We start from the raw sequence: 25,677 nt of genomic DNA on the forward strand, positions 1-25,677 counted from the left end.
TAAAATTAAAAATGCCATTGGCTTCTTTAATTGGTTAAGAGCACAAAATGTAACAGGCAGAAGGTCTGTTTTAAACAAATTAAAAAGCTGTGTTTTTTTCCAATTCTCCCGAAGTCAGATATATACACACCCACAAAAATGGTGTGTGAAGGAAAGCTGTCATACACAAGAAGTTGTATCCTGAATTAAGGGAAATAGCTGTTGAAATAGGAATTAACACAATAAAGTCAGCAACAGGTTAACAGTTTCAAAAACTCAGCCTTCAAAAGCTGCATGGCACAAAGCTATACGATATAAAGTACTGCTAGGTATGAAGGACGAAGTCTGTATGGCTGCTAGCAAAAATGCTTTTCCAGAAAAGCAAATCAAAACAACACAATCAGAAGACCAAGGCTAAAGCTAGATATCAGAGCTACAACTTCTCATATCTGAACTAGAAAATCCTATTTATCCAGAATGGACTAAAATTTCAGGACAAAACAGGGACATTTTTAACATATCTTACTTTATCCATTTTAAGTTCTGTTTCCTTCTCCCTCACCCCGAAATTCAGCATGATCCAGCAAAGATGGCTGCTTTTAGAACTGGCTATTTTATTTTTCTTTCTGTGGCAAGACTGTCATGGAGCCTGGATATTTCAGGCTCATATGCATCCATGACCAGTGTCCCGCTGTGGTCAAAAAACTTAGCAATGGACTTGGTGAACTCGGCCTCTCGCTGCTGCTTTGTTCTTCCACTGATGAAGGTCAACTTCAGAGTGTATTTGTCATCAAACCTAAGCAAAAATAAAAACCAAAGATAGAGATTCAACAAGTAAGTGGTTTTGAAGAATAGGGCTGAGCTGGCTATACTGGTGATACAGGTAACACACAGATCTTAAAAAAAAAAAAAAAAAAAAATCCAGGGGTGCCTAATTGCCTTCAAAATACGAGTTCTGATTCATAGGTACTGCCATGTCTGCCTTATTTACTGTGTACCTCCTTTACCTTGTCATAGACTGTTAAGTTATATGGACCCCCCCCCCCGCCCACCGCTTACCTCTGAACTTTACACTTGTAATGCTAGAAGGGTCTTCCTAGTAGACACTTCTCTCTAATCTCACCTGACTAGTTCCCATTTGTTAATATTAGGGCATAAACTTTTCTGGGATACCCTTCCTAAACTGGGTCAGATTGTCTCTTCTTTGTCATACACCACACCATCAAATTGTCAACTCAAGATACTGAGCACCTAGCATATGCCAGGTCTAATGCTAGGCTCCCATGCTGTCAGTCAAATTATCTACTGAAATGATGTTTATGTATCTGTGTTCTTGACTAAACTCAAAGATTCTTGAGGACAAGAATTCAATCTTATTTGTTTTCTATTCCTTGCTTGGCACTTGGTAAACAACCAAATTTTATGAATAAATGAAGAACCTTTGTTTTCCAGAGATGTTCACCAATTCCAGGCTGTTCAGTCCTTGTTCCCTGTAATCAATCTAGTTCCAGGTTCTACCCGTATTCCAGGCCAGAGAGATCTTTAACTACATGAATTCCAGAGATTCCTTACCTGTGTCTTAAGGTACCTTGAAGGCCTTCACTATCTCTACCCATTCAAGAGGGTTTATAAAAATCAACCTCTGGCAGGCTGATGTTCCTCCCCCTGACTATGACCTCTTTGTTTCTGTCTCCATTTAATTAGGGCACATTCAGTGGCTTGTCAAGCTGTTACTACCTTTAGAGGAAGCAAGTGCTGGAGCCTCTGTTCCTGCATGTTTAAAACAGGAAAACTACAACCTAGTTTTCAGGAATACTGTCATGGTTAAAACAGTGCCTATTATTAACCAGTGCTCAAAAAATCATAGCTCAATACATTATTGTCTAAGAAATAACAAGTGTTGGTAAGGATGTGGAGAAAAAGGAACACTCTGGACTGTTGGTGGGAATATAAATTGGTGCAGCCAATTACAGTGGAAAACAGAATGGAAGTTCCCCAAAAAATTAAAAACAGAATTACCGTATGATCTAGTAATTCCACTACTGGGTATTTACCCAAAGAAAACGAAAACGCTAATTTGAAAAGATACATATCCCCTTATATTTACTGCAGCATTATTTACAATAGCCAAGATATGGAAGCAGTGTCAACTCAGATACTGTGTCCATCAATAAACGAATAAAGAACATGTGGTATATATAAACAATGGAGTATTACACAGTCACAAAAAAGGACAAGATCTTGTCATTTGTGACAGATGACACGGATGGACCTGGAGGGTATTAGGCTAAATTAAATAAGCCAGAGAAAGATAAATACCACATCATTTCACTTATATGTGGAATCCAAAAAACAAAACAAATGAATTAAACATACAAAAAACAGAATCAGACCTGTAAACACACAGAACAAACTGATGGTTGCCAGAGGGGAGGTGGCTGGGGAGATGGGCAAAATGGGGCAAGGGGAGTGGGAGACACAGGCTTCCAGTTATGGAATGGATAAGTCACAGGGATAAAAGTCAATATACTGTAACAGCACTGCATGGGGACAGATAGTAGCTACACTAGTGGCGAGCTAACTAAAGAGATGCTAAATCACTATGTTGTACACTTGGAATTAATGTAACATCATGTGTCAACCATACTAAAAAAAAAAAAAAAAAAAAAAACTGTTGCCTAGTCAGTTACTCCCAACCTGGATGGCTATGACTGAAAGTCCTTAAACTATTTTCAACACCTCAAAATTTTTCTCAAACTCGAGTCAACTGCTATTAATTGATTTCACAATAATCTCGGAACTTTTAGGCCCAGTTCCACTGGCAGTTCCATGGCTTTGATGGTAGGACATGATCGGATGAGTTGTGATCTGATGCACTTTAGTTAGTATTTATTTTATATTATGTAGTATACAACTTATATATTACATAATTACACAACATACAATGATTACATCTAAAATATTTTCAGTAAATATAACAATGTTATTATAGAATTATTATATAATATTTATTCAGTCATAACTTTACATGTCAGGCAGTCTCAGATGCTAAGGATATACAGCAGTGAACATAAGAGACAAAACTCTGCCTTTTGGGACTTTTACCCTAGTGTATATGAAAGAACCAACAATAGAATACAAAATATGATGTTTTATATATAGTTGACAGGAAAGGCTTCATTAAGCAGATATTTGAGCAGGGCCCTGAAGAAGAGAAGAACAAGCTATCTGGAAAAAGAATAATCCAAGCAGAGTTCACAGCAAATGCAACGGCCCTAGGGCAAGAACATGCATGGAATGTCTGAAGAACAGAATGGTATGAGAGGAAGAAGCCATGGGATATAAGGAGTGTGTGTTTATTATGTGTGTGGGGTGCAGAGAACAGATGAGTATGGACTTCTAAGCTGGGTTTAGGATTTAGAATTTTCTCAGAGTGACAGGTTTGGAGTGGAGGATTGAGTTGATCTGCCTTCCATTCTAAAAAGATCACTCTGCCTGCTGTACTGGAAACAGACTGAGCAGGGAGAGCAGCTGTGGAGGTCCATGAGAACATTATTACAGTAACCTAACTGAGAGATGAAGTAGCAGAAGAGATGGAAGTGGTCAGACTGATGTACTTAGATGGCAGAACTGACAGGATTTGCTGACAGACTACTGGAAAGACTAATAGGGAGCAGTCAAAATGAGTTCTGGACTGAGTAACTAGAAGGATGGAAGTGCCATTTATTGAGATGGGGAAAACTGGAGGGATGCAGGTTTGGATGAGGGATAGCTGAGTTAGGTTTTGAATGTGCTGATTTTGAAATGCGTATTAGGATCCAATGTCAAACAGGAAACGAATATATCTGGGAGTTCAGGACAGAGGTGTACGATGAAAATACAGATTCAAAGATCTTCATCATATAGATGGTATTTAAAGTCTTCAGAGTCTAGATAAGATTACGCCTAGCGAGCAAATATAGAAAGAGAAGAGGTGCTAGGAACAAGCACCAGCAGCATTTCAAATTTAGAGGCATCACAAAAGAGACTAAAAAGCAGATATTAAGAAGAAAATTAGAAGATTATGGTATCCTAGAAACCTAGTTTAAAAAAAAAGAGTATAACAAGAAGAGAGTGATCCACTATCAAATGCTGGTTGAGTAAGATGAGAAGAGAAATAAAGACAAGCAGATCCAAGAGAAAGTAAGAGAAGAAAAGGGGGGCAGAGAAATAAGACCATGTGAGGAGAGTAAGAGGAACAAACCCAATTTTTTTTAGTTGGGAGAAATGACAGCATGTTTGTATGCCACCAGGAATGATCCAGCAGAGAGGGAAACATCAAGTAAATGAAAAGGGAGAGAGAACCTAGTGGACAAATGGACAGAAGGCTGTAGAAAGGAACTCAGGAAGAAGCCGACTGAAGAGCACTGCAAGCAGGTAATGATGGGAGGCTTCTGACTGCTTTGATCTTCTGTGCAACAAAAGAAGCCGAGAGTAAAGATGAGAGAGGAGGGTAGGTTTGAGGACAGAGGAGAAGGTATGAAAGCTGCTCTAGGACAGTGAGAGTAACTAGACTACAGAAATGCCATGGAATCTAAGTTGGGTAAGGAAGAAGTGAGACAATGAAGGAGAAAAGGGACAATGAAAAGTTGGGAGGCTCAATGGATCAAAGATGCCATTGGGGCTGAAGAACCACTAGGACAAGGGAACCAGAAAAAGAAGAAGCAATGATCAGAGACTGGGATACTCAAAACTGAAATTATTTGAAGGTAATTAGTTATCAGCAAAGTCTAGGATATGTCCAGGAAATAAGTGTTTAAGACATGGTAGAAAACAAGATGATCAGAGGAGAAGCCAGAGAACTGGAACCCATCATCTATTTGGATAATGCTCTGGAACCCATCATCTATTTGGATAATGAAATGACCAAGACTTCCACAAGGAGCTATGTCAGAATGCCAATGAGCCAGGAGCTATCTTCAAGGAAAGAGAAGTGAATCTGTATTTAACTGCAATGAGAAGCAACCAGGGGTGGCGTAATTCCTCGCCACAGGAAACGATGTGGCAGCTGGTAAAAATCAGCAAGGAGGAGGAAAAATCAGAATCCTCGTACACTGCTAGGGGGATTGAAAATGGTGCAGTGGTTTTTGGAAAACAGTCTGGCAATTCCTCAAGCAATTAAAAAGAGTTACCACATGGGGCACCTGGGTTAAGCACCTGACTCTTGATTTCGGCTCAGGTCATGATCTCAGAGTCGTGAGATCAAATCCCGTGTCAGGCTCCGCACTGGGCGCTGAGTCTGCTTAAGATTCTCTCTCCCTCTCTGTCTGTCCCTCCCCACCTCCGTGTGTGTGTGTGTGTGTGTGTGTGTGTGTGTGTGTGCGTGCGCGTGTGCGTGTGCGCGCGCGCTCTCAAATAAATAAATCTTTAAAAAAAAAAGTTACCATATGACCCAGCAATTCCTCTCCTAGGACATTACCTGAGAAATGAAAACATAGGTCCACACAAAAACTTGTATGTGATTATTTATAGCAACATTATTCACAATAGCCAAAAAGGCTGAAATGACTCAAATGTCCATCAACTAATGAATGGATAACAAAATGTGGTATAACCATGTAATGGGATATTTGGCATAAAAAGAAATGAAATATTGATACATGCCACACCATGGATGAACCTTGGAAACATTATGCTAAGTCAAAGAAGCCAGTCACAAAAGACCATATATTCTATAATTCCATTCATATGAAATGTCCAGAACAGAGAAATCTACAGAGACAGAAAGTAGATCAGTGGTGACTTAAGACTGAGGGAATGGGGCAGGTTGATAGGGAGAGGACAGCTAAAGGGTACAGGGTTTCTTTCTTTTTTTTTTTTTTTTTAAAGATTTTATTTATTTATTTGACAGACAGACACAGCGAGAGAGGGAACACAAGCAGGGGGAATGGGAGAGGGAGAAGCAGGCTTCTGCCGAGCAGGGAGCCCGATGCAGAGCTCGATCCCAGGACCCTGGGATCATGACCTGGGCCAAAGGCAGACGCTTAATGACTGAGCCACCCAGGCACCCCCCAGGGTTTCTTTTTGAGATGATGAAAATGTTCTAAGTTGGCTGTGGTGATGGCTGCAGTATCTGTAAACACACTAGAAACCACTGACCTGTACACTTTTAAGTGTGAACTGTATGGTAAGTGAACTGTATCTCAATAAAGCTGTTAAAAAAATAATACACTGGGTAGGGGCACCTGGGTGGCTCAGTCAGTTAAGCATATGCCTTTGGCTCAGATCGTGACCCCCATGTCGGGCTTCCCTGCTCAGCGGGGAGTCTGCTTCTCCCTCTCCCTCTGCCCCTCCTCCCAGCTTGTGCTTGCTCTCTCACTCTGGTCTCTCTCTCTCAAATAAATAAAATCTTTAAACACACACACACACACACTGTGTATATGAATGTACATATGAATGAAATGGAATGTTTGAATGAAAATAAAGAAATCAAGATGTTGCTAGGGTCTAGAATTCTGCCACTCTGTTTCAGGGGCCTGGCATCATAGATTTATGATGGCTGAGGTCAAAAGGTAGCTGGGAGCCCTGCCAGAACTCAGCTGGAACCCCAGAAGGACATTCCGCTTCTCCTCATAGCATCTTCACAAGCTGGTAATGACAGAGGCTGTTTGGTGTTGATGCTACATTTACCTTTGTGTATGTGAATAACTGTACTTGTAATTTAAGAGCCTACCATGTGCTAGGACCTATCCCCTGTGTTTTTAGGATAGTAACTAAGAGCATGAGGTCTCGACTCAGATGTGGGCTGGAACACCTGCTAGAATTCACTTTTGGGCTCTAGGATCCTGGAAGAATTAATTAAACTCTTTGGGTCTGTGTTCTTATCCATAAAATGGGTTGTTCTAAGGTTTGAATGAGATAATGCACTTGGCATGATACCCAGTATATGGTTAATGCTCCACAGACGTTTGCTATTTTTACACTTGGTATATATACCAGCTGGCATCTTCTCAACAACTCTATGAGTCATTCGTGATCCAGTTTTGACTAAAGCTCAAACAGTTTACATGATATACAGGAAGTTATACCACTAGAGAGAGATGAGCTGGAATTTAAACCCAGTTCTGGATACCTAATAAAGACCTCAGGTATCACCTGCATGAAGTTATACCCACAGCTGGTCAGAAACACTGAAATGTGCTTCTCTGAGTTGCCCAGTGCATTGCTGCAAAAATTCCTGATTGCACAGACTGCCATCAAGATCACAGAAGACATAGAAGCTAATGGGGTTCTTCAGTGATAACTCACTTCACACCTTTGGCCTTCACAGTTCTGTACTCCTACTGGCTCAATTTATTGGCCAGAGGAAAAGACTCATTCTTCGTCCTTCCACCCAAGTTCTTTCTCCCACACTTTATACTCAGAGCACTTCTGTGATGACATGATCTCAGAAGTACAATGCTAGGAAAAACCTTCTAGACCATTCATACCCCTTACTTTGTTTTATGCGACAGGCACTATGATCTGCATGGAGTAAGCATACAATAAAATAGTCTATTGTTGAAGAGGACTCGACTCCCAGAGAAAATCCAACGGCAGGATTAAAGGATCTATGAGGATAGTCATACCTTTTGAGACTGGAGGACAGTTGCCAAATATCATCAGGATCCATTCCTGTAGGATCTTTCCTGTGGGCCACAAGAAAGATGCTCTTCTCCTTATATGAGGTATAAATGGTCAGGATCCCCATCATCACAAAATAGGTTCAGATAAAGTTAAGGAGAAAAGACACAAACATACACACACAAAGAAATAACACAAACTGACAAGCAAGGGCTATGAAAACTTCCATAATGATAATCCTAGAGAAGATAGTTTCATCTTGCTGCAAAAACACTGAAAATTTAGCTATTTTATTTTTCATCCTTGTGTATGTGTACACACACACACACACACACACACACACACACACACACACACACAGTGTCTAGCACAGAGAAGTCATTACCATTATATGTAAAACTGACATGATTATAAAAATAGCAAGATCACGTTTTGCTTTAAACACCAAACCAATGAAATTTCATCATGGTGGTTCTCTTGGGAGGCCATATTATTTGTAATAATGTTGCCCTCATGGTTTAAACCTCTTTGGAACTCCTTTGGGAACTGCCTCCAGAACCCATGGCATATTCTTTGGAACTGCCTTAATGGTGAAAAAATTCATACTGGGATGATTTATCTGATTACTAAAAGGAGTGAAGGTGCCAACTCTGGGACTATGATTTGTTATCAATTTGGATAATACCATTTATAATCAGGGCCTGCTTTATTAAATGGCTTGCTAGAAGAAAAATCCCCAAAGCACATTTTTTAGAAATATTTCAGGTAGCGGCAGAACTGTTAAGAAAAGTAAACTGCCTACCAAAATGATTTGTTTTAAATTAGTACAGTGCTGGCACATAGCAGACACTCAAAAATACTATGTGGATATTAAGAATAAGATAGTCTTATATATTCCAACATGAAAAGACATCCAATATATTTTTTTAAGTTACAAAGAAAAGTGCAGTATGTCCAGATTGACTTAGGGAGGAAGTGGTGGAAATCACAAGAGAACTGTTACTATGAACAAGCAGAATTTTTATAATTATAGTAATAGTATAATAAAAGTTCTCTGAATTTAGCTTTTTGAGAAATAATCAAGGTGGATAGGTAACAAACATGATTCTACTTTTATCATAAAAGGAGAGGGGAAAGAAAAGAATCTGAGAGTAGATTACATTACCAAACATGTCTCATTTAATCTTTTTAATTCTGAATGTGTATTGCCCATATTTGTAACTAAGCAGCATTCAAACGTCTCCAGTAAGTTAAGTTCTTATTATCACAAGATCACAAAATAGCTTGGATTTCAAACCCAGGTTCTCGAGCTCCAGAACAGAGTTTAATTCCATGTTATACAAGCCACACCTCTATCTCATGATCAGTATGAGCATGTCCAGTCCAGCCCTTCAGCTTCAAGGAAACCTGAACCTCCAAAATCTGATTCTTCCCTAATATCCTGGAATGAGTTTCTTGAAGCAGACCAGGTATAATGGGAATGTGGCAGGCTAGAAATGAGAACTGGGTCTCACTATAATGTGTGTTTTGCTATTAGGCACTCATACTAAGATAATGATCTCTACAATAACTGAACAGAATTAAAGATAAAATAACCACATTAAATCTCAAATATCAATGATAATAACTAAAATTACAGATGCCATAGCTCATAATGTTAAATTCTAATATTAGTGGGCCCTGGAATCAGTTTGTTTTTTGTAGGGAGCAGGGAGAATTATCAGTAGAGATTTTAATAAACAGTCACAACAGAAACAAACCTGAGCATAAAACAAGCCTGAGCATAAATAAAAGGATATGATATGACACACAAAGCCAAAACAGGCTTAGATTCTGGAAAGGGGTGCATATAATCCCAAATCAAAGCCACTATGGCAAAGAAACAGGAGATGGTACAGATGGTGAGGCGACCGTCAATCAGACCAAAATTCTCCACATATTTGTACTTTTCCAGAAGTACCTAGTAAAAAGAACAAGGAATCAAGTGCACAGGATTGCTTCCTTCCTAGTACCTGCTTTTATTCTTAATTTCCATGATAAGTTATGTTAAGAACCATATAAATTACCAATAGCTCTCTCCAATCAGATTTTACCACTCCAAGCAAAAAAAGACTCAAGCTATTCACAATGATCCCAGAGAAAAAGTTCAACAACTTCTTTTTTTTTAATTTTTATTGTTATGTTAATCACCATACATTACATCATTAGTTTTGGATGTAGTGTTCCATGTTTCACTGTTTGTGCATAACACCCAGTGCTCCACGCAGAACGTGCCCCCTTTAATACCCATCACCAGGCTAACCCATCCCCCCACCCCCTCCCCTCTAGAACCCTCAGTTTGTTTTTCAGAGTCCATCATCTCTCATGGTTCGTCTTCCCCTCCGATTTTCCCCCCTTCACTCTTCCCTTCCTGCTATCTTCTTTTTTTTTTTGTTAACATATATTGCATTATTTGTTTCAGAGGTACAGATCTGTGATTCAACAGTCTTGCACAATTCACAGCACTCGCCATACCACATACCCTCCCCAATGTCTATCACCCAGCCACCCCATCCCTCCCACCCCCCCCACCACTCCAGCAACCCTCAAGTTCATGAACTTCTCATACATTTTTTTAATCCCCAACTTTTTTCCTGGGACGAAGCTAAAAGTCCCCCTGCTTTTTTCTTTTAAAGAGAGAAGGGGGAGGGACACCTGGATGGCTCATTTGGTTAAGAGAGAAGGGGGGAGGGCAGAGAGAGAGAGAGAATTTTAGCAGGTTCCACACCCACTGCAGAGTCCGACAAGAGGCTTGACGCGAGGCTCGACCTTACAACCCTGAGATCATGACCTGAGCCAAAATGAAGAGTCAGAGGCTTAACCGAGTGAGCCACTCAGGTGCCCCTCTTCCCTTTTTAAATAGAGAGATGTCTAATCATGAATGAATGTCCTGTATTCCCTCAACCCTCTTGGCTCTAGGCTAATTAACCTCAAAAACAACAGATCACCAGCTTTCCGGAATTCAAAAATTAGAGAATTTGACAGAAGCTTGAGGTAGCTAACATTTTAACACATGTTCCCCACATTTACTGTAAGGATTTCAGAAACTGCTTTATGGCTCAATTCCTAAAACTAACAACTACAGTCATTCCAAATCACAGAAAAAAAGATCCTGCAGACGTGTCATAAGCTATATATATGCTAACAGAATTCCACCTCAAGAAAATACCTTTTTGGCAGAATCATCCAAAGAATTCTTCACAGCTGATCCATCCCATTTGTCAATTTTTACAGGCTTATCATCAATCTTCCACTGTAAAATAGAAAAGCTGTGCATGAAGAGACATAGCATCTTATTGAAAGTAAAACGAACTACTTCCTTAAGAGTGTTTAAACGCCCACCCCCTGACCCAGGCCCAAAATGGTGTCACTTAGGTTAAGACCTCAAGTCAGTAAATTAACACCCAGTACCTAATCTAAGTGCAGTTTCAACCCCCAAGAAATGTATCCTTTAAGCAGTCAACAGAGGAATTTCCTGGTCAGCACTACGAAATTTACTGATAGACCCCTTCCATTCCTTAAAACAATGATTTCTTCACTAATAACTTCCTCTTTTCCACTCCCTCTCTAGCTTTAAAAATCTTTCTATTTCTGTAGCCTTTTGGAGCTTCCCTCTACTTGCTAGATGGGATGCTGCCCGATTCATGAATCTATTATTAAAGCTTTAAAATTTACTTGGTTGCATTTTTACTTAACAAGAGCATCTTCAAGCATATGTACATTTACTCCTTGTCCCCTGATGTTGGACAACTAAAAGACAAACACTTAAAAATGAAGTTGAAGGAGACAAGGTCACTAGAATCAGGTGGTACTCATATGATGTTGCCAAGTCTCCATGCTGGAAAGCTAAATCTACAAGCCCCAAACCAGAACATTTACCTGGGTTACAGAGACTACTTGTGTGAACTCACATATTCCATCCTCATTTTACCCAAATGTAGGAACAAGGAAAAAAGCTCCACTTGTTCACCCTTTCATTCTATGACCACAAAACTTAGACAATTTACATCCATGAACTTTCAGACACTAACAAAATGAGGAAGGTCTCTTTTAATACATCTTTGTCAGCTAACAACTTTTATATTTTACCAGCATGTCTTAACTGTAGGAAAACAGCAAGTCCAGTGTTGTCTGTTGGAAAAAACATTTTGAATTAAAAAATCAAGTCCTATTATCAGTTAATTATATGACTTTGGACAAACTCCATTTCAATTTCCCTCATCTACAGAGGTATAGAAAGGTTTCCCAATACTGTGCTAATTAGAATCAAGTGACTGTTTCTCACATTGTTGGTAGAAATTCAAAATGGTACAACATATACTAAAACAATTTAGCACCTTGGATTCTACTTACAGGAATTTTTCTGTATCTGCATACACATGAACTAATATACAAGGCTACTCACTGCAGCAGTGTTTTTAATAGTGAAAATTAACTCAAACACTCAACTATAGGGGACTGGTTAAACAAACTGGTGCACCCAGATATCTTGAGAAGGTCGAGGGACAAGAGTGGGACTGAATTCTCAATGTATGCCTTTTTTGATTTTTATTTTTTTCAAAGCACTTTAAACTTTGATTAAAAAGAACACCTTTTAAATTTTTAAACACATGAACATTTTATATAGTAAAAAATGTTCTCAAATGCAAATGATTACATGAACGTAGCTTACGTGGAACAGGGTACTACAAATAATCTGATAAACCTGTCTTTTATAGATCATAATGTTCAACTCTTAAATTTTTATATCAAGTGAACAAATACCATATTTCATAAAAGTTACAAACCAGCAGGCAATCCAAAATTCACTTGGCTTTAGAATGGATTTTACCTAAAGACAGAGAACTTTGTATTTATCTTTCTGATTGAGCACAAGATCAGAGATACTGTATACAAGAAATGAGACAGAATAAATACCTGTAAAAAGTAACTGAGAAGATATTAAAGGAATGCAGAAATAGAATTCATCAAACTTGTTTTAAAAATTGTGATCCTATATACTATTACGCAAAGAAAAACTGTTCTGTGAAGTTTGTTCAGTGAAAAAACATGAATTACAACAGTCATGTTTCAAGTGATTAAAAAGTCAATCAAGGTTTTTTCCCTTTCATGTATGATAAAAACAAGAATTTTCTTTGAGCAAATTACTCGTGGCAGCATGCTATAATAGTGATTCCTCCTACAAATCACACTTGACACCTAATTTTAAAAATACAGATTGAACCAAGAAGAAATTAATAGGCTTTCTACTAAATAGCTCACTTACACTTAGTTAAGTAAACTCCATTTTGATAACAGCAAGCAAAAGAAACCTGTACAGCCAGAATTCACAATTCAACTTTTTGTGAAACAAAGTCATTAAAAAAATTCTGGAGTCATTCCAAAAGGAAAAAGCATATTCTCATAGACACTTAAGCTGCACATTACTACCTGCAGGGCATTACAGAAAAGAAACTTGCCTTTACAATTCAGAGGATAATTTATTGGCAACTTCGGGGGATTAAACACAGAAGAAGCCATTACAGCAGGTGCTGAAATAGCCCTAGATCTACCTCCACAGTTCTGGTACCTAGAAGCAATCTTCAGTAAGTGGCACAGGAACATTTCTACTGAATCCCAAAGAAAGTTTATTATATGATTTCTGAGGAGATGGGAGCATCATCCATTTTGGGTGCATGAAAAAAACCTCCACCCTATTTCAGAGGAAACATCTCTGCCGTAGTACAGAGACTTCTGGAAAAACAGGAGGGTGGACATTAAAGCGCTTATTTTTCTGATTTATTTTCTGTCATTCTCAAAACTGCTCATCAACTAAAATGTATGCTACTCTTCTATTTTCTCTCTACCTATTCAGGGCATTTTAGAAACTTTTTTCTCTCTCTCTTACCTTCCTCAACCGTTAAGTGCAAATTGCTTTCCTTTTGTAATAAAAAGGCAAAGCAAAGGTTGGCTTCTTTCATGTGGGGCCTCACAGGATAAATGATGAAGAAAGGCTCTGTGCAGAAAAGAGGTAATATAGGTGTGAGACTGCCATCCCTAGAAAGGCCTGCTAGAAAGGCTGGTGTTGGAAAGTTGGCTGGTAAACAGTCTCCTACACTGATACAAAACTTCCCCTACGTGATAAGAGTGGCTCATTGTGCTTAAACTGTTTATATAAATAATGTGGTTTATGCTAAATACCAGTTTTCTTTCTAGGAGTCTGGAATTTGGGCACAGGGTAGGCAGAGGGTGCATACTTAATCAGCCCCCAGTAAAAAACCTGGGCACTGGGTTTCTAATGAGTTCCCTTGGCAGACAACATTCCACACGTACTGTTAGATCACTGTTGCTAGAGGAATTAAGCACAACTTATGGGACTCCACTGGGAGAAGACTCTTGGAATCTTGCACTTGGTTTCCTCCAGACTTCCATCCTATGGATCTTTTTCCTTTGCTGAAATAAACCTTGCCCACGAGTACAACTACACACTGAGTCCTGTGAGTCCTTCTAGTGAATCACTGAACAAAGTAGTCTTAGGGATCCCTGATATAGGCAATATATTGCCAATTAAGATATAGCAGATGCTGTAACTTCACACAGTTCCTCTTTCCCACATTCCCTCCCGCATATTACAGATACATGTATACTGGGCCCAATCAACAATCACAGGTATTAACTTTAAGACCATTGCTATTGTCAATCCCATTCCCCAGAAAGACACACTACTTTTATCTCCTTTTAACTTTTTAAAATATATTCATCTCTATAAAAAAAATTTACATTGTTATTTCTTAATTTTTCAGTTTTTGTCATTAAATCTATAGATTTCTCACTATGAAAGAGAAAATTTAGCCATTTCATCCCCTGCCACAGTCACATTAATTTTTCCTGCTCCTCCCCACCATCTTTTTAATACAGCCATTAGCAGATCACTAGTGATTTGGTCTTATATAATAGCTTAATTTTGGCTAGATCATTATTCAAACTGTATGTTATGACTATAAATGCTATTCACAGATGAGTCATGTAGCATACTAGGATTACTTTTTCTTTCCTGATAGTTTTTGTTTTCCTTGGGGCTACTGCTGTTTTGGTTGTTGTTTTTAATCAATATTATTTGTCACCAGTGTAGTTTCGAATTCTCTCCCAATTGTTTAAATCTCCTCTCAATATGTGCAAAAGTATTCAGCATTCTGTGAATTTCATCTTTTTAGAGAAATTGGTCTTGGAGCCTCCTGACCTGCTGTGATCTGGGTGAATTGCTTTCCAGGCCTGCTGTATAGCTGTCACCCCGGAATTTCCCTTTACTATTACTATTTACTATTTCCCTTAACCTCATGGGCTGGACCTCCTTTTCATAGACACCATGTTTTACTCTTTTCTTGGTTCCCTTGATCTGGTGAACACATCCTCTAGTGGCTTCCTTGAAGAATGCACATGGGAAATAAATTTTGAGACTATACACCTGAAAATGTCTTTTTATTCTACCCTCACACTTAAGAGAAATAAGTTCTCTGCAAAAATTTTAAAGTTTTATTCCATTGTCTCAACAGTTTGCGGGATTCCTAAAGCCACTCTGATTCCTGATCCTTCATACAATGCTTTCTCCCTTCTGGAAGCACTTAAACAAAGTTCTTTATGTTGTGTTATCTAAAATTTCAAGATGATGTCTTTCTGCAGATCAATTCTCATCCACTGTTAAACTGCTAGTACCACTGCTGAGCCCTAAGCAGATGCTCAATCTGGAAACCAATGTCCTTCAAATTAGAAAACTACCATTCAGGGATATTAAGTGTCACACAGTCAGTAACTGAAGCCAACAAAATTACTTACGGCTTAGTTACAAATAGATTACTTAGGGCTAAGTTACAAATACGTGGCTCACCATAAAACTGTCCCATCTTCAGTGACAGAAACTTACTTTTGACTTGTCTTAATCTCTGAACTCAACCCCAAGGCAGATTCTGTTTGTGGCCTTATTCTCAAAGACATACTATAAATCAAGCCAGAACCTGATTTCAGACTGACTACAAACAGATGGAGGCAAATGCACTCTTTCTTCACCCAATTAGGTGGGCCCTTATTGTGCAAAGGAGCACAATATAGTGGTTAAAAGCTACAGTTTTGGAGTCCAACCACTTGTGTTTTAATTCCCACCTTTCCACTTAATGGATGATATTGGGCAAATGATTTAATCTTTCTACAGCCTTAGTTTGCTCAATTGTAAAATGAAGATGATAAAGATATCTATTTCACGTTACCATGAGGATTAATTATGGTAATTATAAGACACAGCAAAATGCCTAGTATGCAACAAGTACTTATTAAAAATTTGCTACTGTTGTTGCTATTAATTATGTAAAACTAATATACTGCATCATGGTTAGCTGGATTTATATAACATCTCCCTCAGTAACAGGGAGTACACGTTTTTAACGTTCTCAGAATCAGGGACACAATACAGCATCAACAGCTACTTACTAAAAAGATGTCTGAACTCTTATAAAGAAAAAAGAGAAGGAAAAGATTTATAAAATGTTAACTTTCAGTTTAAACTTAACAAATGTATACAAGGCTGAAATAATCTCACTCAATTCTTGTCCACAGAATTTACTGTGTGCATGTGTCCTATGTATTGAGCTAAATGTTTTATATACACCATCTCTTTTAATCTTTATGAAAACCCTATTAAGAACAATTACCATCTGCTATGGACAAACATTTATGTCTCCCCTAAAGTTCAGATGTTGAAATTCTAATCTCAACGTAGATAGTATGAGGAGGTGGACCTTTGGGAAGTAATTAGGTCACGAGGGTAGAGCCTACATGAGAGGGATTAGTGCCCTTAAAAAAAAGGCAAGAGAGCTTGCTTCCACTCTCTCTCTGCTTCCCACCATGTGAGGATACAAGAAGGCTGTCCACAAACAGAAGAAGGGCCCTTACCAGAACCCAACCATGCTGACACCCTGATCTGAGACTTCCCAGGCTCCAGAACCATGAGAAATAACTTTCAGTTGCTTAAGCTACCCAATCTATGGTATTTCTGATAAAGCAGATCAAACTGATTAATATCCTCCTTTTACAGATGACGCTAAGGGTTTGAGAAATTTGCAAAAAGTGACAGCCAGGAAGTGGTAAAGCCAGGATTCAACCGAGTTTTCATGATTTCAAAACCCATTCTCTTTCTCACCTTTCCGCACTGCTTCCCACAAAGTATAAGGAAAGGAATTATTAGTCTTCAAAAACAAAAGAAAAAGACACAAATCCCTGAAGTGACAGCCATACAAAGTAACCTGATTCCTATTTAATAAGTTATAACATTAAAAAAATATTAAAAAGATTTTAATCTTGAATATGCCAAAGAAACCCACAAAATATATTTGAATTTTCCATTTCCCTCCCTTTAAAACCAACTGCAATTTAACTGAAAATATAGCTCCGGAAGTCCAAGTTTAAAGAGGTCACTTCCCTGTCAGTACCAATGTAAGAGATAAAACACTTTATCGGACCAGCATACCTGCTGCCAGACCTAGATGGCTAACCAATTCACAGAAAATACACATTCGATGGCTCTGACAGAACATTACAAAGACTCATTTTAGTTACGAACATCTGCTGCAAATCTGCACAATAAAAAGTTCTACAAAGACATTTCACTGCAGATATGGCATTAAGAACTCCATCTTCTAAGGACTTCGGAAGAATATTAAACACAATCCAGCTCTTGAGCATATGTAAATAGTGCAGGAAGGCATTTTCTGACTTAACTGATTTGAGGATTACAGGCTTTTCCTGTTCCCCATGCATCTTCTGGACTTAAAGGCAAAAAAGGACAAAAATCCTTGGTCATTAAGGATATGTCCAGTAATACAAAATTGTCTTGAGTATGAAACAACAGCATGAACACTTCTATTTTCTTATTTTAATAGAAGTGAAAACAGAAGTGAAGTTATGCAGTGATAAAGACCTCAATGAATTGCTTCATAAAGCTCCTTCACTTGACAAAGGGCAGTAAGACTCAAGATTCAATTCGCACTGAAGAGATAAGGGCTACCAGGGGTGAGCAGTGCCAATAGGACCCTGCTCTGATTTAGAAAGAGCCAAGTATGGCTCTAAGAAAAACTAATACACTTTCTCTCTCCCTTCTTTGAAAGGTCTCTCCAGTTTAGAAAAGGGATATAAGCTGCAAAAGAGGAAAAGTAATAGGAGATGAGGCACTTGACAGAGGGAATATATCCTAGGTAGTCTTATTTACTATGCTAAGGGGCTTGGACTTTATTCTGAAGCAAGCAATAGAGAATATTTTAAGCAGAGGAACAGCACAATCAAATTATGTTTTTTTTAAATGATTTTATTTATTTATTTGACAGAGAGAGACTGCGAGAGAGGGAACACAAGCAGGAGTGGGAGAGGGAGAAGCAGGCTTCCCACCTAGCAGGGGGCCGGATGTGGCGCTCGATCCCAGGACCCTGGGACCATGACCTCAGCTGAAGGCAGATGCTTAACGACTGAGCAACCCAGGTGCCCCTATGTTTTGTTTTTAAAAAAGCCATTTTTAGTGGCAACCTGGTAGATGGTCTAGAAGGGAGTAACAATGGAGATAAATACATCAGATGGGGATTGATTTAGATGCAGGGCTTGAATAAGAGCAGCAGCAAGGGGATAAAAAAATTCAGGCTCAGATAGCTGAGCTATCATGTCATTTTCCAAAAAAAGGCACACAGACACAAAGAGGAGAAATACCCATTTGTATGTGCTGACTTTGAGATCTTTAAATTCTATAGTTATACTGATTTCAGAATTTTATAAACCAAAATAAGATTATAAAAACTGATGTTAGACTCAAAAGGTGAGATTACTATTTTGAGTTGGAAATATGGACCCCTACTACCCATATTCATAATTCAAAATAAGAAAAAACATGTTCAGGGCGCCTGGGTGGCTCAGTTGGTTAAGCGACTGCCTTCAGCTCAGGTCATGATCCTGGAGTCCCAGGATCGAGTCCTGCATCGGGCTCCCTGCTCAGCGGGGAGTCTGATTCTCCCTCTGACCCTCCCCCCTCTCATGTGCTCTCTCTCTCATTCTCTCAAATAAATAAAATCTTTAAAAAAAAAAAAAAAGAAAAAAATGTTCAATCTGGGGAGAAAATAATGTCTGTCTTGAGAATGGGCACCATCACCAAATTTAGATCCGAACTCAGAAATATCATATCTCAAAGAGAGATTATAGCTCTTGGCAACATACTTTTCAATCTATTTTTTTAAATAAAAACGACCAAGAAATACTACGAAGAAAACTACTTAATAGTGGCTTATTAACAGCTACATTTATCACTGGAGTTAAGTTGTAAGTTAGAAACTACCATGTGTTAATTATGAGCATGAACATTAGTGCCAACACCAGAGAAATGAGGTAAGTTGACTGGCTCTGGCTACTTAAGTCTAATATACCTATTAGATATCCATGTAGACAGGGCAAGTAGGAAGTTGGACATATAAGTCTAAGGTTCAAAGGACAGGTCCAGGTTGAGAATTCAAATGTGGAAGTCATCAATTTACAGATGGTATTTAAGCCATGACACTGCTACCTCCTTGGGATGAGTGCAAATAGAGGAAGAGGGGCTTGCCAATATTTACAGGTCAGGAAGAAAACAAAATAGTGACAATAAAGACAGAAGCAATGAAGGAGGAGGAAAACCAGGGGCAAATTATCTTCTAGAAGCCACATAAAAAACATTTCAAGAAAGAAGTGATCAGTGAGTCAAATGCTACTGAAAGTTCAAGTAATACAAAAAACTATTATTGAAATTTGACAAAACAGATCAGAGCCAAGAAATGGTGCAGGCAACAGCTAAAAAAAGGACCTGGCAGATGGAGATTGTTAACATCTGTGATATCACTGTGTTACATAATTGTGAATGACTAGTTAAGAAAATAATAATAATAGAGGCGCCTGGGTGGCTCAGTCGTTAAGCGTCTGCCTTCAGCTTGGGTCGTGATCCCAGGGTCCTGGGATCAAGCCCTGCATCGGGCTCCTTGCTCAGCTGGGAACCTGCTTCTCCCTCTCCCACTCCCCCTGCTTGTGTTCCCTCTCTAGCTGTGTCTCTCTCTGTCAAATAAATTAAAAAATCTTAAAAAAAAAAAGAAAATAATAATTTGAAGCTTTAGAGGTTACTCAATAAACACTGTAAAGACAAAAAGAAATGAGTTTTTAAAACTGAGATATAATTCACATGCCATAAAACTTACCATTTATAAAAACGTACAATTCAGCGGTTTTTATCTCATTTACTACATTGTACAACCATCACCATTAGTTCTAGAATATTTTCATCACCCTATAAACAAACCCCATAACCATAAGTAGTCATTCCCGATCCCCCAGCAACCACTAATCTACTTTCTGGCCACTTGGGTTGCTTCTAAGGGTTACTGTGAATAATGCTGCTATGATCATTTGTGTACAAGTTTTTATGTATAGACATATATTTTCAATTCTCTTACTGTTTATACCCAGGAGTGACATATGCTAAGTCATATGGTAATTCTATGTTTAACTTTCTAAGGAACTAATAAACTGTTTTTCCAAGGTGGCTGCATCATTTTACATTCCCACCAGAAATACAGGAGGGTTCCAATTTCTCCACATCCTCACCAACAATGGTTATTTTTCTTTTCTTTTTAAAATTATTATTATAGCCATTCCAGTGGTATCTCACTGTGATTTTGATTTGCATTTCTCTAATGACAACTAAGGCTGAGCATCTTTTCATGTGTTTATTGGACATCTGTATACCTTCGTATGGAGAAATGTCATTCAAATCCTTTATTCTTTTAAATATTAGTTTGTCTTGGGGTACTTGGGTGGCTCAGTCAGTTAAGTGTCCGACTCTTGATCTCAGGTCAGGTCTTGATCTCAGGGTCGTGAGTTCAAGCCCCTGCATTGGGCTCCACACTGGGCATGAAGCCTACTTAAAAAAAATCTTTTTTTGTTAGTCTTTTTATTATTGGGTTGTAACATTCTCTATACAGTCTAGACAGTATACACTTATCAGAAATATGATTTGCAAATATTTTCTCTCATTCTATTGACTATCTTTTCACTTTCTTAATAGTGTCCTTTGACACAAGAATTTTTAATTTTGATGAAGTAAAAATGAGTTTTGAGATGTTACTAAAGTTTAGTTTGCAAAACAATGTTAAAAAGCCAGCACCTTGGGGCGCCTGGATGGCTTAGTCGGTTAAGCGACTGCCTTTGGCTCAGGTCATGATCCTGGAGTCCTGGGATCCAGTCCTGCATCGGGCTCCTTGCTCAGCAGGGAGTCTGCTTCTCCCTCTGACCCTCCCCCCTGTCATGTGCTCTCTCTCTCAAAAAAAAAAAGCCAGCACCTTGTTTCCTTAAACATATACACACACACAAACTACAGCAATGCCATAAAACTGTTCATCTTCTTTGTCAGAGGTGGGTTAGGGTTCAGGCATACCAACCAGAAATCTAAGCTAAGATACCACTGAAGACAGCAAAAGGAGATACATGACCTGTCTAAGGACACATAGTTGATGGGTGATAAAGCCAAGGCTTGAACCTAGGTCTTCCAACCTCAAAACAGATAGTCTTTCCACTACTGCAGTAGTTAGCACAGGGCCTGCTCTAGTATGAGAGGCCATGTACTAAGTAAGCTAAGAGCACTGGATTAAGAAAGAATGGGAAGCCAGGTTCTGGAACTGTAACTAACTCAATGTCTCATCTTGGGCAAGTTGCTTCATCGTCCTCTCTTCAACTGTGTCCATGTCTATAAAATGAGGATGCTGGAAGAGATGAATTTCAAAATCTCTTCATTATAAACATTTTAGAGAAACCACTATTGATTAAGCAGCACAGTTATAAACCAAACAAAAACAAACAAAAAACGCTTAATATATCAGAACCAGAAGGGATTTAAAAAGTAATCTAAGAGGGTTCTCAACCTGGAAGTAACTGTTAAAATGTAGAGAAAAGAAATAAATAAACAGCTATGTGTAAAAACAAGCAGCTGTCCAGGTTCCACCTCCAGAGAATCTGATTCAGGTTTGGGATGAGGTCCAGAAATCTGTATTTTTAACTAAAACCCCAATGGAGTATGGTGCCTTTATATGATATATGTAAAAATGGAAATGGAAAAAATATGTATCTAAGGAAGCTGAAGCCCAGAGTAACCAGCTAGTTAGTAGTAGCTATATATATATTTTGTTAAGTGCTTACTATGTGCTAGACATAGTGCCAGACACCTTTTAAGGTAAATATTATTATTCCCACTTTACAGATGAGGAAATCGAGATACAAAGAAATTTATTAACTTGCCTAAGAATACATTTCTGCTAAATGGCAGAGCCAGGACTCAAAGCCAGGCAGATAGGCTGGCTCCAGAGCCTGTGTTCTCAACTTCTAAAATATAAAAGCTCTGTTTTAGGATCAGGATGACAGTCCAGCCAGGAGACAGAAATGAAGTTAAACAGGTATGAAGTTAAAAGGGTCTGAATACAACTTCTAAAGAACACAGTTTAATACCACATTTTCACAGCCAAAACAATTTTAATAGCCTAAACAAATCCAGTCAGGAGACAGAAATCCATGTACAAGGTTAAAAGGACTTGGATATAGCTCTGGAAAGCATGGTTTAATACCACCTGTCAATTTTAATAGCTAAAACAATTAAGCAAGCAATTTTCTTTACAGCCTGCTATGTAGAACAAAATGCTTTGATGTATTTTAGGCAAAATAACTTACTGCAATGATTTAAGTTATTCTGTGATGGAGGCTGGAAGATTACATTTGCATACCTATTTTTAAGATCAGGAAACTAGCATTTCTTTGTTCTCAAAGTCAGTTTCATAGGAGCAGAAATTCACATCTGCTTAGGGAAAGCTAGAAGCACACTGAAGCACATTTGCATCTCTTTATTACATTTCTTCATGGCAAGTGAAACTACAGCTGCAGGAAATAAAAACCCTCCCGAAAAAAAAAAAGACAAAATTAAAGAGATTGTAAAATAACAGCCTCTCAATCCCGAAGAGCAAAAGCTTCTCTATTCATTCAGATCCTGTTCCCCTGAGAATAACATTTTCCCCATCTTCTCTTCCACAGTACCTTCAGCTTTCAGACAACTAGAGGCAGTTTCTCTAGACTGAGGGGGCAGATCTGAGGGGTTTTTTTCTCTGCTAAATTTAATGTTGCAAGTACTTATTCTGTGTTGATTGCCTCAGAGAACTATAAGGACCTTTCATGGGAAACTGGACAAATACAAATTGGTAGAAAAATATAAGACAGTATGTCATATAAGTGACAGCTTAATTCCCATACACAATAAATGCTAGAGAATTCAGAGGAGGAACAACTTGATGTAAAGCTAAAATGAAGTTTTCCAAGAAAAAGCACCTAAAAAGATCTTATTTTCTATCCTCTATGTCCCTCACACCTTGGTTAAGTCCGTCAAGTGCTCCTTTGCGAGGCCTTTTCTCTACTGCTGCTACTCAAGTTGGGGTTCTCATTGCCTGGTCATTCTATTTTTATAGCTGTTCACAAAGAACACTTAACCAATATTGTACAATTTAATATTTACAAGTCCATAATACATATGGGAACCCACATTATTTACCTAAGGAAATTTAATTTCAGTAACATCATGTAACCTATCCAAGGCCATGTGGATTTTAACAAACTATACTAGAACTTTTTGTCTTTCTTTTTATAATAAACCCTACACACTAGAATGGTATAAGGCCTTTTTCAAAGCTTTTAATTTCTACCTTTCCAAACTAATTTTCTGAAAAACACTTTATATAGCCTCAAAAACTTTCAACAGCTTCCTACTCCAAGCAATCCATGCCCTCTTTAATCTGATTCTACCTTCATATCACTACAGGTCTCTTAGAGAACAGTCCAGTCAACTCACTACCTGAAACATCAGGCACCATTGGCTCAAGGAAATTCTTAGGTAGTATGCCATCCTTCTCTCCCAAAATAAGGTCCCAGCTCCACTCTCAGACATGAGGTATTCCCCTGGGGCCCTCACCCCCTTATCAATTAGATCTCAGGGATCATTCTCTCTCTCATTTCAATTTCTGTAAAAAGCACACATCTGAATACACCAAATACCTTTAATATTTGAGGTACCTCTGTGTCCTATAATCAGCTATACTGAATACTTTCTGACAGTAGGATTCTTGATTTTTTTCCCTCTGCTATTGCATATATGTATGTAACATGTGTTACAGAGCTCATTCATGTATATCACCTCATTTGATTCTCCCCAAAACCGTACTATTTCAGATGAAGGTAAGCTTTGTGAGGTTAACTGACTTGCCAGTCTTCATACAGTTTGAAAGTAGCAAAGCCTGTATCTTTTGATCCTCAAATCTAGGTTCTTTGAATAATGCAATGATGCCATATATTCTTCAGTAAAGAATGCCCATGCTTAATGTTCGCTGGTGATGATCCAAACGGAGGAGACAGCAAGAACAGTCAATGGGACAGGATAAGCATAGGCTGTGAGATGACCACCAGCAGAAAGGCAGTATTTATGCATGAAAGTAAACATCAATTCCCAATACTCTCCCATGTCTTGGAGCAATTTACCATTCCAATCCCCAGAACTTGTTCCCCTCTCTTAAAAACGGTTAGAGTTGAGAACCATGTGATTCAAAACCAATGACACCCAAAAACAGAAGCAAAAAGACCTGGATCTGAACCCCTCAATATGATCACATAATTGTTTCTTAGGCACCTATCATGTGTTAGGCACAGGATGTCTGAAAGCTGCTTTCCATTACAGCAAAAAATCCTACTTACTATATTAATAGCCCCCCACGCTTAACATTTCTCATCAAATTGGCCCATGGTCCTACAATGAGAGAACTGGAAGGGACTAAGGGTACTTTAGGCTAAGTCCCTCACTTTACAGTGGCAACATAGGGAGAGCAAGCATATTTCATGGTCACACAGCTAGCTAATTAGAGGCAGAACCAATACTAGGACCTACATCACCATACAATGTTTCTTCCAAGATGCTCTGCAAAGGGCAAGAAGAGCCAACTGAGGAGCACAGTTTTCTTTTTTTCTTTTCCTTTAAGCCTCGTTGCTAGGACCGCGGTTTAAAAAAAAAGAATGGATGGGCGGAGAGGGAAAGAGGCTAACTAGAGCAGGCAGCAAGCTCATGAATCCGAGTCACTTACTGCACTTGGTGGCAGGCAGAGGGGCAAAAAGAAGGGGAAGGGTGAAGAAGGAGAGGGAAAAACAAAATCTTAGAAGCTTCCTGTCAGCTCAGTAAGGTAAGTAAATACTCAAGTAAATTCAGTATTCGGAGTATCGTGATAAAACGCCTAGAAACTTCAGTAAGCAAAAGGTCAAGGAGCACTTGGAAACTGTAGCGAAACCCAGCGTGGTGGTCGTGATGGAGAGTTTGGGGACTACTGACTACGAATAGCTGCGTTCATTCCTTCGGGCTTGTTTTCCCCGTCAGTGAAATGGGCACATCAACTGTGGCCCCCAGCCCCTCCGAGGAAAAGTGACGGCTGCATTGAAATACAGGAATAATCAAATTATCCTAGGAAGCTGTGATGGCCAGCGTTAAGGACCAAGCACACTATCAAGAAGAAAAGAAGGCCTGAAGAGGAAAGAGGAAAGAGGTGGGGAAAGACCGTACTACACGCGCCGGTAGGGTTCCGAGGGAGGACGAGACGAGGTCTACCCGCTGAGAAGCCACACAAGAAAAGGGGGGCGGGGATGGGAAGGTGGGTTCGCCGCCTCCCGGGCCTCCCCAGGTCTCGGCTGTCCCCAAGAACCGGCTCCTCACCTTGTCCAACAAGCCGCTGCGGCCACTGCCTGTCCCGCAGTTGGGACCACCGCCGGCCCCACTACCGCCTCCGCCACCACCAATCCTCCCGCCCTGTGCAGACGCCGCCGCCATCTTGTCTGCCTCTGCGTCTCCCTCCCCTCCTACTTGTCCGAAGCCGATTGGCTGAAGCTGACGGCGTGACGCGCCGCCCGGAGTCCGTCGGGATCCGTAGTCCGGGGCTGGCTGACGAGAGGCGACCAGCGGAA

General features: G+C 39.1%; 1 protein-coding gene across 1 annotated transcript; it reads right to left on the reverse strand.

Moving 5' to 3' along the window:
- Nucleotides 1-25,559, reverse strand: SPCS2 (signal peptidase complex subunit 2). Its single transcript, XM_027579476.1, has 5 exons — nucleotides 25,430-25,559; nucleotides 10,790-10,873; nucleotides 9,381-9,541; nucleotides 7,587-7,721; nucleotides 1-775 (listed from the first exon to the last, which is right to left on the reverse strand). Exons 1-5 carry the CDS (start codon nucleotides 25,541-25,543, stop codon nucleotides 589-591), a joined length of 681 nt encoding a protein of 226 aa, XP_027435277.1. The 5' UTR covers nucleotides 25,544-25,559; the 3' UTR covers nucleotides 1-588.
- Between the last annotated feature and the right edge of the window lie 118 nt (nucleotides 25,560-25,677).

The sequence above is a fragment of the Zalophus californianus genome, chromosome 11 (assembly GCF_009762305.2).
Source record: "Zalophus californianus isolate mZalCal1 chromosome 11, mZalCal1.pri.v2, whole genome shotgun sequence".
In the NCBI taxonomy this organism is placed as follows: domain Eukaryota; kingdom Metazoa; phylum Chordata; class Mammalia; order Carnivora; family Otariidae; genus Zalophus; species Zalophus californianus.